Source organism: Patiria miniata, unplaced genomic scaffold, assembly GCF_015706575.1.
Source record: "Patiria miniata isolate m_02_andy unplaced genomic scaffold, ASM1570657v1 HiC_scaffold_20, whole genome shotgun sequence".
Taxonomy (NCBI): Eukaryota; Metazoa; Echinodermata; class Asteroidea; order Valvatida; family Asterinidae; genus Patiria; species Patiria miniata.
This window is the reverse complement of record NW_024037059.1, coordinates 4,860,272-4,878,798: the sequence shown is the minus strand read 5'-3', so window position 1 is coordinate 4,878,798 and position 18,527 is coordinate 4,860,272. Positions and strand designations below refer to the sequence as shown.

The window sequence follows — 18,527 nt, the reverse complement described above, 5'->3', positions numbered from 1 at the left end:
AAAATACATATGGGACCGGAGCTGGCAAGTAAACTTCCTGAACTACTGTCCCCTCCCACAAGACACGGAACGGTAATCCCCCGTTGCTGTTTTTCAAAACATGGACTCTCTACTCCGACTCTTGCAGGGGTCTTACGATCAAAACAAGACTTCATCAGCATTACCCGCAACATTCTGAAAGGCCTTGCACAGGTTTGACACTTGCTGGCACGTTGTCAAGAGCTGTAGAGGCTGCCGTACGGGGTTCTGTAATTCGCTCCGCCTTAAAAATAAAAATGACGGGATGTGAAATTGCTGGAAGAACACTTACGCTGTTGTGTTGCCCACAAATTAAACCCATTTGGCCGATGACTAACACATCCGCATTACCCAACAACCTCCCAATACTCCCTGGTAAATTATGCCATTTTTTTGCTCCTAAACATCTGTAGGTAATGTTCCACTCCTGACACTGCGGCCCACTTTTTCCCACCTGACTTGTTATCAGAACGGCATGTCCTCCAAAACGTGCCCTGACGTCATGTGGAAATATGAAACAGCCGTCGTGTGATTGAACGCACGCCCAAGAATCCACACTGCACATGACATGACACAAAGCCCGTGTTGAATGCGTGGAGCACGTGCGCGGTTGTCTGGCTGGTAATAAATCCGTTGTCAACAGCGGCAGCATCATTTACGCGTTGTGGGTGCTGCTGTGTGTGGTTCTCGGCATCTCCGGATAGCATCCCTTCCGCGGTTCGTTGTCCTCCCTTCAGTGCCATCCTCGTCTTCTCACCGTGAACACGGCAAACAACTCGACCTACCCCCAAGCTCCCAGACTCCACAGAGAGTTTAGAGAGAACACTCACACGGTGTATAAATACCTTCAAGATGGAGTCTGATGTGGGTCTCTTCCAGGCGTTGTTCTTCACCTCTCTGACGGTGAATCTGTGCAGCTGGCTGCATTTTGGTCTCTTCGCTCTGATGGACAAGCTCGTGGCTCCGGAGACCCACAACAAAGTCACTAAACTACGGCTTGCTCACAAACACAATGCAGCCTTCATGAGAAACTTGTGAGTATAATAAAGCATCTTCACAGTAACTTAATTAATGCGGTATTTAATTTGCTCAACTGGGAACCGTATATGGTTATCGGAAACAATACCTTACCCGATAAATTCCCGATAGTCTTTACGCTTAAAAGTGAGCGTTTGATCAACATAATTATTAAGTATTTGGTTCATATAACACAGAATAATCCGATAAAACACAAACGGTAAGTTACTTGGATCCCATTTTAATCAATGTAAGGTTCATCAAAGAATTTGGCCGGTCAAGTTCTTTGTTCAATCTTAACTAATAAATATGTCATCACATGATGTAGCACCCCATCCTATTATTTATAAATTAACTTAATGAAATTAGTGAATATCCAATTTAGTGAGATGAGTTGCTTGGATTTATTGGAAGCTTCTATCTTTATATATTTTTTGTTCAAGTAAGACTTTCTTTCCGTCATCAAAATTACTTCATAAAAACGCATAATCGTGGTCACTGCTTGTTCATGCTGATTTGATGTGCCGGTACTGTGCGTTTATGAAGAACCAATGTACTATATGTAATGGCATAAAATCTGTACAATTTTTTTGACGGATACTGAAATAGTTTGGAAATATTTGAAAATATATTTCTAAAATATTTGGTAACACTTTGGACTAAGTGAAGATCGAATGTACATGAAAATTAGGTTTACAGTAACTTCAAAATGTCAGTGTTCTAGGCCTATGTATTTTTATCGCACATTTTTATATCCTCAATTCAAAAAGAAGCAAATTGTGTTCTTCGTGACCTTAAAGTGGCGTACTCGGGGGAATCACCGTCCCGCAAGGGTCCGTGGATGGAAATAGAACGGGAATTCCAGAAATGTCCGCGAAGAAATGATCGTGGCGGGAACTTATGGAGATGTGGAATGTGGTCTCTCCTGTTGCAAGCAAAACACACGAAATAACCGGGAAACTGGGGGATTTTGCACCGCTGTAACGTTGAGCAATTTCCTTGGGATTTCTTTTTCTGTGAAAAAAATCCCCGTGAACGTTGAGCAACGTGAGATATATGGCTGCAGTACATGTGCAAGCATGTGACCCATGGGTTCGGATGCAGCCATGAACCTGGCATACTTTTTTTTTGTGTTACAAAAAAATGTTGCATGCCCTCAGTGATTGTACTGCTTGATAAAGCATTCTGCTTGATATACCAGGAAATTCAATTTCAAATCACCAGTCGTAAATATGATTTCTCTTCTTTATCAACCTCCCCCACGCATATAACTTGTCTGAAAATCTGAATATGATGTATCGTTTTTAAGCTTTACGTGTACGGTACATTAAAGGGATAAGTTTGAAATTAACCTCTCAATTTCCAGTCTGCTTAGCCTATACACTTTTTGATGAGTTCGATATCCTCGAATTTTTAAATTGATAAATAGAATTTTTGAATAATTGATGGCACAGTTTTGTCCAACAAGGAACCAATGCCCATTGTGAACCTTATTCATGAATCACATTTCAAATACTTAGGCCTAATGTCATTCAGTTTGTTGAAAATTATTTTTACATGATTAGTTTAGTAATCCTGTACGTCAAAGAACTTGTTTGGAAAAAAAATAGTCTGGCAGTTGTTGATCATAAGTAATAGCTCAATCGTCTGCTATCCCCATGGGACTGATCCATATTACAGAGGCAAAGGCCACACCATGTCACTCTAACTCTTAGCTATTATGTGAGAGGAAAAAACAACCAGTAACAATCAATGGGGACTTTTCAAACATTAACTTAGTTATGTTATGCTTTAACCAAATCATCCATTAAAAATTGAGACTTCAGGATAATGTTACCGTGAACATTACTAATGCAGCATGACTCTTGTAGAAAGTATGACACCCTAGAGAACATTCCTACGATCAACAGATGATTCTATGACAAATGGAACTATTTTTGGGAGTGTAAATTTCGAACACGACTTCTTGATTTCCTGTAAAGGTATACATTGCAATTTTAAAGCTCAAGTGCATAGAACTATACTGACAAAAGCCTCTGAGTCTTAGCCGAGGATTTCTTAGATTCTAAAAAAATAATTATAATAATAATAATAATGAACTGTAATGTGGATACCCAATTATTGCAAAGAATCAACCACTCTCGACTGTGCTCTTTGTTTTCTAATCTCTATGTTAAAGTTCGAGTGGAATACATGAATGAAATAGAATTAATTTGCGACGATTGGAGTTACTGTTAATCAATGTCTTTTCTCATTGTTCCATTAAAGTTGTCTGTACGAATATACTGGCACACGATAAGTCGTTTAAAATATAGAACTAGATAGAAATGGTTCAATCAGTTTCGCAGATAAGTGTTCTCGGATATAAGAGTTGGAATCTACGCTGTTATATATTTGTCCAAAAGGTGACGGACCATGCGGAACCCGATTCATTTTATCCAGCCGGTTCTCATAGCCGCGGGGCAGGCAGATGTGCCATCCCCCCGCAGGTGCAAGATATATACCGCCGCAATTATTGCCAAATTATCCTCGACCTGGCTGGATTGCGCCTCCGCTGGCACCAAAACCGAAACCAAATCTGGAGGGTAATTTTTATTTTGGTATGTCCTTAAAGCCGGACGAATCCTGATCGTGTAAACCGAGCTGAGATAAAAATTTCATAATTGGCCAATGGGGAAAATGTGGAAGATTTCATTCCATATCTCTTGTTGCTTTGTGTTGTCATTATGCGGGCATTCAGTATTTTATCGTAAAAAATAGACCTACATGAGTCAGTTGTTTACCTTGAACCAGTGTACATATTTATTGCTTTATCTTGTCCATATAAAAACCAACCAAGAGAATTGTGGAAGCCTTGAAAACATCCACCAACGTGGTGAATCACACGGGAATACTGATAACCCTATTATTTGTTTGTTATCGTTGCTAAAACTTGCATCCTATGCATGCGGACCACAATTCAGTTCCTGCGTTGGCGGTGCCGTGGAGATTTTCCAAAAATGGCCGGAACAGAAACAGACAATTGAAAACAGCAACCGACTTTTAAGTTAAAAGAGAATTATTATTGTATTCATAGTCTACTCTTTGCTAATGGGATAAGTGCAATCTTAAAGGGTTTCTCAGTGACATAATAAAACAGTTTTGAAAAGAACTATAACGGATTTAATTTTAATACAAGATAAGACATATCAGGATGTTTTGTAGATACATTCACACGCAAATATTAAGGGAATAACACAAAGAAACACAAAAAAACTATACAATAATATCAACAATTTGAGAAAAATTCTCTTGCAAATCATAACTGACGAGACCCCAGCCAATATATTTCATGTAGCATCATTGTCCCCAATTCTTGATAGTTTTTGTTGTAACTGCCCGTAATGGTTCTTCCTCTTTTCTGGCATGGAAAGAGGAAGCCAGATAAAAGCCTTTAATAGTGCAGCCTTCCACGGTCACTTATCATCTAATACATCTAATATCTGTATTGCTGCCTCGTTAGCAGCCTTCCGCTAAACAACGTTATCTACGTCCAGAGAATTTCCTGTTGTACACACACGGGCTGTGTGCGCGGGCTGCCTGCACATTATTGTACTGCAGTATAACAAAGACCGGGCAGCTTGGGCTAGGGTACGCTACCCCCCCCCCCCCCCATGATAATAAGTACGACCCCTTCACAACAAAGGCACTTAGTCCTTTCCCTACAAGCTTGTTCAATCTTGTAATGAAGTTCACCTCTTTGTTGTGTTTTCAACCCCCGGATGCTCAACAACAAAGCAACCATGTTTTTTTTATAAGAGCGTATAATTGATTGAGCACCTGTCGATGTGGTCCGTGTTTGCTTAATAGCAACATCTGGCGCGTCTTTTTCGCATAAACTTTTATCCATATTTTGTCACCCGATATGTGTGTTAAAATATTAGTGCAGTCTGCAAAGCAAAAGGTACAAAGTCGAACTTTGTAATATGAAAAATATGGTTGTCTACAAAGCAGGATAAACTTGATATCACGAAACAAGAAAATCCGAAACTAGCATGATGTATCTGCGTAAGTCCTTTACTTGCGTACATCCGATAGCTTCGGGGGATACCCCCCCCCCCCCCCCCGGGCCAAAAATTCACTCTATTTATAAAATATCTCTTTGTTGTCTTCTATATGCATCTAGGACTGACTTTCATAGCAAATTTCTCTTCACTTTGGTCTTTCTTTCCCATTTTATCTTTCTTCTTCTTTTTTTCTTTCCGGTTTTGCAAATTGAATTGCAAATCCGAGAAACAAATCTACTTTATTCAGGTCTTTTCAGCTCCGCCTTTTAACGTGCAATTCTGGTCGAGTCCATTTTTATCAGAAAATGAAACTAAATTTCACTTCACGTATTTCAACATCATCACCATGTGCACGTTCAGGACAAGAGATTTACGTCACTATGAAACTAACACATCCACAATAAATTTCGCATTGTGAAAGTATACACGACGTATTGGTTTTGCTAATATTGAAACCGGAATTTTTGGCATTTCGCTTTCTGTGTGGAATGCTGTGCTTAGCACCATATAAAAACAAAAGAATTGTTTGCAGTCATTACGAAACATGTCGTGTAGCGAGAACTTAAAACCAAAGCTTGTGCAATTGGCCTTGTCCATTGGCAACTCCACTTTGTTTTTCCGACAGCAGTATCTCTAGTGTCTTAGTTCTTTCCTTTAGTACGATTTGAGAACTGGTGGACTATATCTCACAATTTGTGAGCGTGGTCGTGGGGTGATTGAACCCAGCAAATTAAACACAATGCTGATATCGAGTTACGCGGAATCGCCCTATGGGTTGTTTGGGTGTGTGTGTAATCAATGTTGCCTACGTGACATGGATGAATGTGCTTTCGATAATGCGTCGCCAGCAAAAAAAAGCAAAGGCTTAATGAAGTTCATAATTTCCCTCCAATTTGACGAGAATTGACATATTGTTGCCGAAAAGTGAGCCATGTTCAAATGTCAAAGGGTCGGTTGATGGAGGGTATAATGTATCAGTGTCAGTGAACGCGTGTACAAGCAATCCATCATGCCGAGTATACCGGCGTGGGAACAAAAGAATAGGCCTAAACGGTGATTTTTGTTTAGAATCTTGAGCAATTTTTAACTACTCTTTGTGCGAAATTTGTGCTGGTTTCCAGAGGGCCAGTCTGGTTTCCTCTTAGCCGCGCAGTGCTGTCGTATAGGATTACCATGTGACCTGTGACGGGCTAGATCTGGTCCATTGTGGAGACCAGATGCATGAACAGAATATGCCTTTCTTAATCAATTGAGTAGAATATCCGTGCGCTCTTGAACCAGATTTACTAGGCTCGATATGTCTTGTTTTTAAATCGCCCGACCGTGTGTACATTGCCTTGGGGCATGGGTGAGTGGTGACGTCACCTTTTTCACAAAATATTGTGAAGGAAGTACAAGGCATTCTGGGAAGCTTGCAAAAAATTCCCAGAAGTGTTGACCTCGGGTCAGCCCAACCAAATCTATCCAGTGAGAGAGCGCAAACAAAATTACTTGATATACAAGAGCCCTTACGTATAGTGGATAAGAGTGAAAATGGTGAGAAACCAAAGCTGATTAAATAATGATATCGTGGATTCAGAAATAATTAATCGATGCTTCGCTATTGTTTCATGAAGTTATCACACAGTCTCACGGCGGTAGTAGCTTGCTATGAATAATGTACCCCGTAGGTTCAACAAACGCTTTTAGCCTATAGGCAGAGTCACGCAATTTCCAGCAGGAAAGGAATGTTTCCCAAACTTGAAAGTGACGTCAACAAGAGCGCATGAATCAGTTCTACAGAGAAAAGAATGTCACGAACAAGGGTCTTGAATAACAGTAAGCTTCATTAATTAGACAAAACAGACGGCATACGGGGGCATGCATCAAAGGCAATCAATCAAACATCTTAATTGTGAAACATCTGTGACTGCTGATTGAATATTTAAAATAAAACATTTCCAGCATCTCCTTTGGTGTGGCTGGTATGGTAGATGTAGGTCATTGTCGGCTTACAACCTCCCCCCACATTATGAACCCAGCATCAATTGAAATGTGTGCTGAACCAATAACCTTCCGAGCAGGGTTGTGACAACAGAGGTCAAGTCGGGTCACACATTCAAAGTCGCACATATGTCAGTTTTGCTTGCGTGACTACACTCCCATAATACATGTAGCGCATTACGGCTGTGTACGCTTTTATATTTTGGTGGTGAATTTGAACCAACTGCGTAGCTCCATCCTCAACTCAACTCAAAGGAAATGAGCCCTTTTTACATTTTGATACACCCTCTCCCCTCCCGGATCCTGACCGTGCAATGACGTATACGTTTTGAAATTATCATTTTATTATTAATTCATATTTCAGTCCACGAATGAACACTTGCTCGAGTATGATCAGAAAAAAGTTGGATTTCGGGTTCTGTATTATGATTTCATGTCATGTTTATTTTTCCTAAACGTGAATGTGAAAGAGTGAAACTTTTTTTTTCTGTAACTAGTTTTGAATCAGATCAGCAAATCTATCAAAAACATATTTATGTGATTTTAGTTTCACATCTATTTTAATCATTATTATTTTACAAGTTGGTTCGTTGTTATTTCCTTTTGATAAATGTTTACGCGACGAATATTATGGAAACTTTTTTATTTAGAAGAAACGTTTCTCTTGCGTTTTACAATAAGTGAATAAGTATAAACAAATAAGAAATTAATCATTACATAAAAGAGAGAATGGATCCCTTTTCGCATTAAAATTAGTAAGATTACCATTTATAGTAAACATGAATTTCTCTAATATATAGTACCGTTTTAGCTCATTCTTAAATACTAAAAGAGACGGTTCACTACCATTCATCTTCATGTTATAAATATGGAAACGGCATAGGAGAAGACTTGGGTAGAGAATTAGAATCTTCTTTCTTCTTCCTTTAAGACTTGTGGAATGTCACTGTTGAAATGTATCTCCACTCTAGGAATAAATATCGCAGAAGGAATGTTGCTTTCAGGGTAGGCATTATCTTCATCAAACTTGGCCAGTCATCTTTATTCTTGTGCCCTGTAGCCAGGCACCGCCAAATTTCCAATGGAAATTGCTGTCTGTTTGAATGAAATAGGTAATTGGAACGGAATGGTAACGGTGATTTACGATCGGGAAAAAGAAGGGGGCTGCTGGCCTAAACTCCCATAATGCATGCATGCCAGCATTTGGGAGTTGGCGTATTGAACTTTTCAGGATGCGGTGAAGTACTCCTCAAGTGCTCTTCAAGTTTCTTTTTCCCCTTAATGCCGCACTGTAGAATTCCTCGCCAAGATATTGCTGTCACCCTTCTTGTATATAATTATCACAGTTCAAGGGAAATATCAACAGATTCATTTTTCTCTCGCGTTTAACGTCTAATGGCAATTTTCCTTTTAAACAATCGTGTTGATTAGGCCTAGTATTTTTTTTACACCATTTTTCATTTTTTTTCTCATAATGAAACTTCATGAATGCCCTAGGCCTACTATGAATCCACAAAAAAAAACTAAAATATGGAAAGCTGTGTTGTTTTGCTAAATGAAAACAATTCACATGCATCCCCATGAGAATTGTTTTCGTTTCGCTGAAAGAACACTTACTTTTTGTGATCCGTGGACAGAACTTTAAAACAGTACATGAGTGATTTGAATGATTCTCGTACTAAAAGAAAGCTCATTGATTGGGCTTTCATATCCTAGATTGTAAAAGTGCTACAGGTAAAACTTCATTCACAAATTGGTCCTGCCATTTGGTTTTTGTTTTTTTTACTTACCCTGTATAAGCGTTGTTCAAAAATATCAAAAGCTTGCACTGTTGCGTAAAACCTACCCTGAAGCCGGTAAAAATTTCACTCAAAAGAAGTTAAAACCAACTATGAGGTAGTTTCATACCAATTACCGGTTAGAAAAACGTTTCCCAACATATTTTTTTACAATTTGTTTTGACAAGGAATGTACTCTTTTTAAATTCTAATAAAAAAAGTCCGTTTGCAGAGCCATGAGATCCAGTGTACCCTTCGGCGCCCCGTGTGGATAAACCGTCTGAACTCTCCGTGCACTCCGCCATAACCAAGATTGATTGGCTGTGGGAGAGCGCTGATGTACAACATCCTCTGCAGGCAGCCCCTGATATGGGAGCATATCCTTCCTCTATCCCCCTTCTCTCTCCCCTCATAAACCCCCTAACCCCCTCTGTACCTCTTTTCCACATTTCATTGCCTCGTTCCCCAAAGCAAGTTGTCAGCCCAGGTTAGGGGAATAACAGCAGACAGTAGTTTATCTGCTACTAATGTTAACTTGACCGTCTGACTCAATCGATGGTTGATTAGTAAGAGACTACAAGGTCCATGGCCAGTTGTTCTACGACCTCTTTCAACTGAAATAATATCATTCGGGAATACACAGAGACAAATGGGAGTAGTTGTGCACGTACTTTTCAACGGAAGTTCTCGCCTTTTCCCGTACAACCTGTGTAAAGTGTATTTTGTTTTCCGTGGGTGGGTAGACAGTATAGGAACTTTAAGGGGAATCCTACCCATTCTCATGTCTCAATGTGCCGGTAACGGCCTTTTGCCCATGAATCAATTTTACAGAACTTGTTCACGTCAACAGTACTTTGTGAACTGTTGGTCCTTTGCCCTCTGGGTTGACTGAGCGTACATTGGGTCAAATCTAGCACCATTTCCCGAAACTTGGCTTTGTCTCCAGCTTTGCCCCCGAGCTCAAGCTTCCTGATTGTGATTGCTTGTCAATGGGTCCCGTTTCAACAGGTGTATTACTGAAACAGGGTCCTACAATACATAGCTATAATGCTTCGAGTCTTCATTTGGCTAGGTATTATAAAGCATTTTAACGAGTAGTTTCAACTTTCGAGGCCAGAGATAAAGCTAAACCGGAGATGACACCAAGGTTTGAGAAAATGGTTTAGTCCATGCAGATATAGTGTGAAATTTGGACTACATCATGACATTATGACAATACTAGGAAAGTGGCGGGTCACGTGTGAGAGTTCGAGACCAAGGTAAAAGAGACATGATTTCATTGGAGTCCAAATTTCATATGACACAAGTTTTCACTTTGGGACGTGTGAGGTGGCTGTCGTGCCAGTCGTTTAAGTGGGAGGATCCCCAGGAGGAAGTTTGCGGTGTAGAGGTGCCCCTTGCCCAGGACACGGGACATGCGGCCCTTCCTCGGGGCAGGGGGAAAAGGAGGAAGGGAGAGAAGAACCGATGGGATGAGTAATCTATCGCGATACGGCCAATGGCCATGGATAGCCGACTTAGAACACGGCGTGCCTCGGGAAAAAAACACAGGTCCAGTTCAAGTCTGGGACCAATTTTACGGCAGATGCACTTAGCACAGAATTTTGCTAGGCACAAAAATATCTCCTGAGCAAAAACAGGTTACCATAGATTATTATGTGATGTTTATTGCTTGTGACTGGTTCCCAACTTGCTAAGCTGCTAATCAGCTCCATGGTTTTGTACCCAATACTTGGAGAACACACAATGAGGCAAATGTATACTGAGCGGATAAAATTTTTTTTTACTTTCAACACAGAATATTGTCGAGTGCACAAAAAAATACGTTCGTATGTATCACTATGGAGCTATAAAACGGTTTATAGCTCCCATCATATCACTCCAAAAAAGTTTGGCTAATGGGTTGGTAGGGTATGTAGCTCTTTGGGAGTATGAGATTTGGGAGTTTAGCGATGTTACGCATTGCCTTTAATTGCGCATGTGCGGGCTGGGACCTAGACGGCGGCAAGAAACTCTCTCGTCCCCAATGTGCACGCCCACGCCTCCATACTTCTACAGTCGCGTGTCTACATTCCCCAGGGATCGCGCGCTCTGAGTAAAAAAAAAAAGCTAGTTTCGCACAGGATTTCTCCTGACAAAATCAGATAAAAGTTGTCAAAAGTCCGGCCCAATTTCTTGGGCTGCAATCGACATGTTAATGTATAGGGGCATTAATAATGGTGACTCGCGCTGTGTTTTATGTAACAGAGGCTTGGGGAGTTTCACCATATGGTAAAAATTCAAGACGTAGTTTTAGGACAGGATTTCTTGCGATGTAATCAAGACAATCGGATGGTTTTTGTTTTTTAAGTCCAGCCCTTTTTTTTATCTGCCTTGAACTGCAATTGACATGTTAATGTATAGGGGCGTTCATACCGGTGACACGTACTGTGTTTTTGTACTGGTGGTGTGGGAATTTTCACCATATGGTAAAAATTCAGGACTGGTTTCGGACAGGATTTACTCTTGACAGAATCAGATTTGTTTAAAGTCCGGCCCACTTTTCCTTTGGGCTGCAAATGATTTATCATGTGTCGATGACGTATCCAGGTTTGGGTTGGGGGAGAAGGGAAAAACGTGGGGTTTTTTTCGATTCGGGTTTTTTAAGCGTATATAAGGAAAGAAGGGTATATAGTTCTGGTAGCGAAGTGGTTGCGCTTCTTTTTTTTATATATTTAAACCACGCCCCTCGCTTCATCCGCTATACTGTGATGTATAGATAAATAAATGTAACACTGGTGTATAGCTACACTCTAAAGAAAAATACCAACTTAGTCAAAATATTGACTGGTTTTCCTAGTTATTGAAAATCGACTAGGAATTTAGTTAAACATGCAATGTTTCATACTATGACTAGAAAAAGTAGTTGGATTTGACTCCAATTTTAGTTATTTGCATAACTGTTTTTCAATACTGACTGACTGGACAAATCTAGTCAGATTGACTGATTTTCAGTTGCACCCAGCTGACCCTGAATGGCTAGTCAAATTGAACTGGTTTCTAGTCAAATCTGACTAATGTTGGGGGTTTTTCAGAGTGTATAGACCATGTGTCCTGTGACGTCTTATTAACGGGCAACCAAGGGGCAGCCCAAAGATTTTAAAAGCATCTTTTGGATGTCATTCTGCCCACAAAAATAGACAGTTTATATCACCACAAATACACCGATCACATTAATTCAAGAGGTATACAATGTAGTGCAGAAGAAAACAGTTTGTTGGAGGTTGTCATTCGCGTGACCACGATGTTCACAAACGAATGTTAAATTTAACACCATGTGGTGTCCATAAGGAAGGTGTTATTGCACCACGGTTTGTCTACGTACAGTGTGGGTTTTTGAAACAGATGGTAGAAAATTAAGAAATCAATCTTATTAACCAATAATCGACTTATGCAAATCAGTTATATAATCTCTGCTATTATAATTCGCTGGGTGTGTCGGCAGGGACATGGCTTGTATGTCCACATTAAGGGATATAGTTTAATTCGAAATATATGTATGGAGATTGTTTTCTCCAATTTCGCGTTGGCCTACATGATTGTAGTACATAGAATAACAGGAAGATTTGTGGTATGGTACCAGTTTATGCATGTCCCGACTTCGTCGAAATCGGCAGGAAAGGTCGTCACCCGACATAAAAAGGAAGACATTTTTTATTTTATATTTACAGCTTTTGTTTTATAATATTAAGTGTGAATTGTAGTCATCAAACCAGTTTCGTAATCAATTCTTATATTATGTGAACTGAAATTGGTGCCTGTTTTGATGCACAATGACACGACAATGTATCGATATTCATTATACAAAGAAACACGACTTACTCATATCATACTTGTCATACATGACCAATCGGTCTGTAAATTGAAACTTTATCAATTTCGGGGCGATAATTTGTTGATTAGTTTATTTCCGATGCTGTAAAGCAACATGCATATTTGTTCTGTATATTTGCCAACAACTGACGTAATCAGTAATTTTGTGTGCACTGACGCCCATCCTAAATTCTTGTCATATTACATTCCTTCGGATAGCAGCTATTTTTACGACCTGTGTCCTTTTTAACGCGTGGGCATTTTGTTTTCACGTTACGGATATGACATGGTTTGCAATTATTTCAAGTGTTGCGACACTGAGATTTTTATTGCAATATTCTGGTTATTCGGTTAAAAAAGAAACAAGATTTTCTCTGAAGTCGAGACGAACTTTGCTCCCCCGTAGAACTAGAAAATACACGAATCGGCGAGACTGAGCGTAAACAGACTCACGACGGCTGTTTTATGTTTTGTTTTAACGCTACAACTTCATTGTAACAATATTTGATTCAGTAGGACACAAAATGAAGTTGCTTGTTCAATTATTGTACGTTCTTCGATTTAGAGTTTGTTGAACTTGGCAAAGTGTCTGTAAGAGGGTCAAAATGTATATATTCAAACTTGCGTGTTTTTCAGCAGCTCGGAATCATTGCGCAATTGAATCCGTTTGCTCCGTGTGCTTTTGTCAACTTTCTAAGAAAACTTCCGAACTTGATAAGGAAAGTGGACTTAAATATTGCTGCACGTGAAATATCAGTAGGTCGGAGTTAAGAAAAATATTCATGGTAGAACGTCATCAATGTAATAAATCAGGCGTGCCCAAAAAGGTGACCATTCTTGTGTGACGTCCTTGTAAATGGGGCTTTTCTGGAATTTTATCTGTGGAGAATAAACATTCTTGACTGACTTAACAATGAATCACGAACCACATGATAGGTCATGTGACGGGTCATAAGTCACATGACGAGGCATTCCCAGAGATGTGTCAGTTGTGTGTTCAGGGTCGAACTCGCGATGTCGACAGAGTGACATTGACATGTGTCAGCAACTGAAGGATTTGTAGTAGATAACAGTGCTATTAATAGGTCGAGTGCAGGAAAGATCTAGTTTGACGATGACAGAAAAGGGTTGTATGATGCCCTCGAAGTACAGGGTCAGCTGGGAAGTCCATGTATTCATTTTATTTTTTCATTTTTTTTTTTTATAGATTTTTGTACCCTAATTGTAACGAGAATCATGAATATTAACTTAAAATATTGTAAAAAGGTGTAAAATTAATTCATTATTGTATTTTATTGTTATTAACTTTAAGGATTTAACCAAGTTTACCGCCATGAGCAAACCACGGTGCATTCATTGTTAATGAAACGACATGACAAGACACACCTCAAAGATGGCCGCTGAATGCAATCCATGTATATCATGCCCTGTGACGTCATACGAATGAGCAACCGACGGGCAACCCAAATAGTTTAAACATTTTTTTTTCACGTTATTTTGCCCACAATAAACAGTTTATGTTGCCACTTTTAGTACACCAATCACATTTGAAGAGATTCACATGCAGTGCGGACGGGCCAGTTTGCTGAAAGATGGCATCACGTGACCAAAACATCTAATCTGTAAACTTAATGTAACATGGTCTAATATACTGATCATCTCCATTTTTTTTTGCTTGTTTACAGTTACGTTGATGCGGTTCTCTTCACAATACTCCCCATCGCGACCATAGTACTAACATTCACCTCGGGTGCCCTGGTGTCGCCCTTCAAAGCCCCTTACCCTCAGGAGCTCCGGGTACTGTTCAGCGTCGTCTGCGGCATCTTCATCTTTCTGCTGTTCCGAGTCTGTCTGGTAGCCAAGAACAGCCCCATCAAATACATGAACATCATCATATATGTCGTGTCAGTTGCCGCCTCATCTACCGTGTTGCTGACCGGAGAGGACGCCAGCATTGGCCTGATTCTGGCAGTCTCCACTGGCGACATCCTCCTCCTGAACCTTGGCAAGCTGACGGAGGCCGTTGTCCGGGTGTCTGATGAACGCTACCAGAAGTTGGTGGTGTTCCTGGCAGCCTACGCCTGCATGATCTTCCGTGCCTTCCTGCCTCTGGCCTGCATCTCCATCTCGCTGGTCAACGGCAAGCCCTTCAACATGAGCTACCCGTCCATCTTCTTCTTCTTCGTTGGTATCCTGTTCTTCGGCGCCATCAACACCTGGCAAGTCAACGTGGCGCTCTCCAGACTCTGCCGACGTAAGAGGGAGACGGTGGTGGAGGTGCCTTACCGTCAATTCGGTGGCAGTGACGGGGAGCCCAAGCCCGAGGACATCGCCGTGGCTAGTTCCTCCATCGAGGTACCGCCCTCCTACAACGAAGTCTGCGGAGACAATTCGTACTTGCCAGCATTCCTCCCAAGCCCGTCGGACAGGTGTAATGACACAGCGCCCGCTGTCGGCGCAGGAAGTGAACTTCTCACCCTCGATGCCAGTGCATTGTCTGATATGGCAGACATGCGAAACTCATCAGTAGAACTAACTTCAGAGACTGTTTCTGACACTGCAGCATTGGTATAAAGTCAGTTCACTAGTTAAGATTGAAAAAAAACCTTGAAATATCGAAGTATAATATGGTCTTTGGCACTTGCCAAGTCAACACTGTGGTTAATTATTTTAAGTTATTTTAATTTGCAATATAAAGAGCCCTGTTTTACTTAGGCGTCTTATTGGTTATCAATACTCAATTCCATAGCGTATAGCTAAGGGCAGAAATGATCACCTAATGTGCTTACAACACTAACAAAGAAATTCTGCCCTAACTGGTGCTTACCGCGGTGGAATAATTATACCGTTAAAGCGGAGAGAATTCTGATAATTTGTTTTAATAGATGCTTGCTTACGTAAGCAGAGCCATGACAGTTGGAAGGGATCATTTTATTGCCTTGTTTCAGACATGATTTTGAACATTGTGTGGGCATGAGAAGCTGCACTGATTTTTTTTTTTTTGTATAGCGTCATTGTATTAAAAGAACGAAGTCTCACAGGAACTCATACAGTATTGAAATGTAAATGTTACGTGTTGATGAGTTGTACTCCTAACTTATTGTACGTAACTGTAATATGTTTTGAATATTTTGTGCGAATCGGCCTTTCCGATTTCAAAGGGGAAAAATGACTTTATCTTGTAAATAATTAGTGGTTTTTTTTCCAGGGAATTTGCAGAACCGTGTCTATATACTTTGTACAGGCAAACTGTCACTATTTATGTCACAATCTAGTCGTTGCCCTGTCGGCAATGAAACTTTCACCTGTCAATGTTGGTAATGGTAGTTTTAATTACTCTATCAAACGCAACGATGTAACAGGATGTATTTCCACACAAACAATTGTGGACGATTTACTTTACTAATTTATGTGAAATAACAACCGTTTGTAACGTATTTCTTCGCTGGGAACCAGTGCAATCACTGATGTATATCCGGTCAAAGAAAAAAAACAACTTAACAATTATTGCCTGGATGGATATAAAAAAAACAGAAAAAAATATTGCAACCTGACGCCACTTTTCTCTTCATATATCATCTCAATGAAGGTCAGTCATTGCAAAAGTGATGAATCTGGGACTGAGAAACATTTCCAATTTTGTAAGGAATGATACTTAGTAAATGTCTTGTCTCTCCATAGACTTTGTGCACAACCGCTGAAGTAGCGTCAGGTTGCAACATTTTTTCCCAAAAAAATTGACAATAATTGCCTGGATGGATATACCCGACTAAGCGCTGCTTGATAATTTGTTTTAGAAATTCTTGAAATTATAGTTTTTTGGGTTTTTTTTTATTTGTATTTTCAAGATTGGTAAGATATAAAATGATCAATAAAATGAAGCAGACACGCCCTTCTGGGTCACGTAGAATCGAGTCTGTGTATGCCTTTACACGTGAATACATCATAATTTCTTGTGCCAATATTAAGGCGAATTCAACGTATATAGTGGCACATCTGGGGGCCGTCGGGGGGGGGGGGGGTGGGCAACCACCACCTCTCAAACAAAATTAAACACACAAAAAACTGTGGCAAATATAAGACAAAGGGGAAGGATAGACACGCTGTATATAGAAAGGAAGGAGCCCTGCCCTCGGTCAATAAGGAAAGATAGAATTTAGCGTAATTAATGCAAGTCCTGAATTTAGGGACAAAACGGCGTGCTAAATTGATTATCTATAACAATAGCTTGTCTTCATCGCGACATCACATTTAACTCGACCCCCCCCCCCCAAAAAAAAAATATATATACATATATATACATGTATATTATAACCACACTCGTGTGGACAGTAACTCAAGAAATATCTGTTGCATTAAATTGATATGGCGTTTGTTTATAACCTGATGTGATATTTTAAAGAGGCCCAATCTCATGAAGAATGGTCAAGCAATACAGTTTTATATATCCAAAACAATAGTGTGCCTTCAGCGTGAAAAGTACAATCTGATAAAAAGGTTAACTTTAATGCAACCATAGTTTTGGATGTGCGCCCTCTGCAGGTCACTAGCCATGCACAGTGTGAAATAATTATCAACATCACCTCGCGTTGTGGGGCCAATAACTCAAGAATTATCTGTTGCATGAACTTGAAATTTCGTCTGTTGATTGCTTGTGATGTTTAAAATTCGGCGTAATAATATCTAGAAAAATTGTCATGCAATTAAATTAATATATAGCAAACAATAGCGTCTATAGCGCCAAACCATATTTAATTCAACAAAAACAACACAATCGTTGTGGGGCCAATAACTCAAGAAATACCTGTTGTATTTGATTGAAATTTCGGCTGTTGATTATTTGTGATGTGTTACAGACAGCGCATAAATATCAAGAAGAATGGTTCAGCAGTTAAGTCAATAGCTAATAAAGCTAACAAGGTCACGGTGATCACTGGCATCTGCAAGATAGAGGGCGCTATAACAAGAACACTGTCTCATAAAATGGATATTTTACTTCCCTAAAAACGGTATCGTAGAGGGCGCTCAACAACCATCCATACGATGTTGTTTGGGTGGAAAAATCGTGTGGCACCCGTCATTGATCTCATGGGCACCGTCCACATTATGTCTATGCGTCCACAGACATCACCGTATTTTTGTAACGGCGTCCTCTATTTTATAGCTGGCGGTCGCGCGCGTTGCCCGCAGACAGTGATCAACGTCAATCAAATGTTTATATTAAAAATTTCGTCTTTGAGAACTTGTGCAGTCTCAAGAGGTCGGTCACATTTTCCCGCGTGAAACACTTCTAGCATGTGTTCCCGAACAGTCTCCGGACAAGGGACAACTAGGTTCCAAAAATCGCAGACAAATTTGTCCCCCAAATCGCGGGCAACCATGGAGAAATAAGTTCCATGGGGCAACTTAGTACATGTACATGTATATGCACGTTCGCGAACTCAGGCTCCCGCCGCTGACGATTGTCCCCCAAATCCGGCGAGGACAACTTGATTGCCTGTAATGTCGTAAAGTAGCCTGGTAACGCGTGAGAAACAGTTTGTCTTCAGTGCGAAATATTTTATCCGAATTAAAAGTACATTATTTTGATTCTACACACACAAAAAACAGCGCACGCTTTGTTGGACGATTACCCGATAACTCAAGAAAAATCTGGTTTATTGAAATGGTACTTGTTGATTACCGGTTATGTTTGAAAGAAGCATTTCAAATATCATGAAGAATGGTCGGTCAATAAATTTTATCCAAAACAATAGCGTGTCTTCAGCTAGAAAATAACAATGTACAATCTGAAAAAAAGGAAACTTTAATGCAACCGTAGTTTTGGATGTGC

The 18,527-nt window shown here is 40.1% G+C and overlaps 1 protein-coding gene across 1 annotated transcript; it reads left to right on the top strand.

Annotated features, from left to right (window-relative positions):
- Positions 1 to 505: 505 nt before the first annotated feature.
- Positions 506 to 16,604, top strand: LOC119728463. Its single transcript, XM_038200712.1, has 2 exons — positions 506 to 1,052; positions 14,380 to 16,604. The coding sequence occupies exons 1-2, from the start codon at positions 871 to 873 to the stop codon at positions 15,266 to 15,268; spliced, it is 1,071 nt and encodes a 356-aa protein (XP_038056640.1). The 5' UTR covers positions 506 to 870; the 3' UTR covers positions 15,269 to 16,604.
- Positions 16,605 to 18,527: the final 1,923 nt, after the last annotated feature.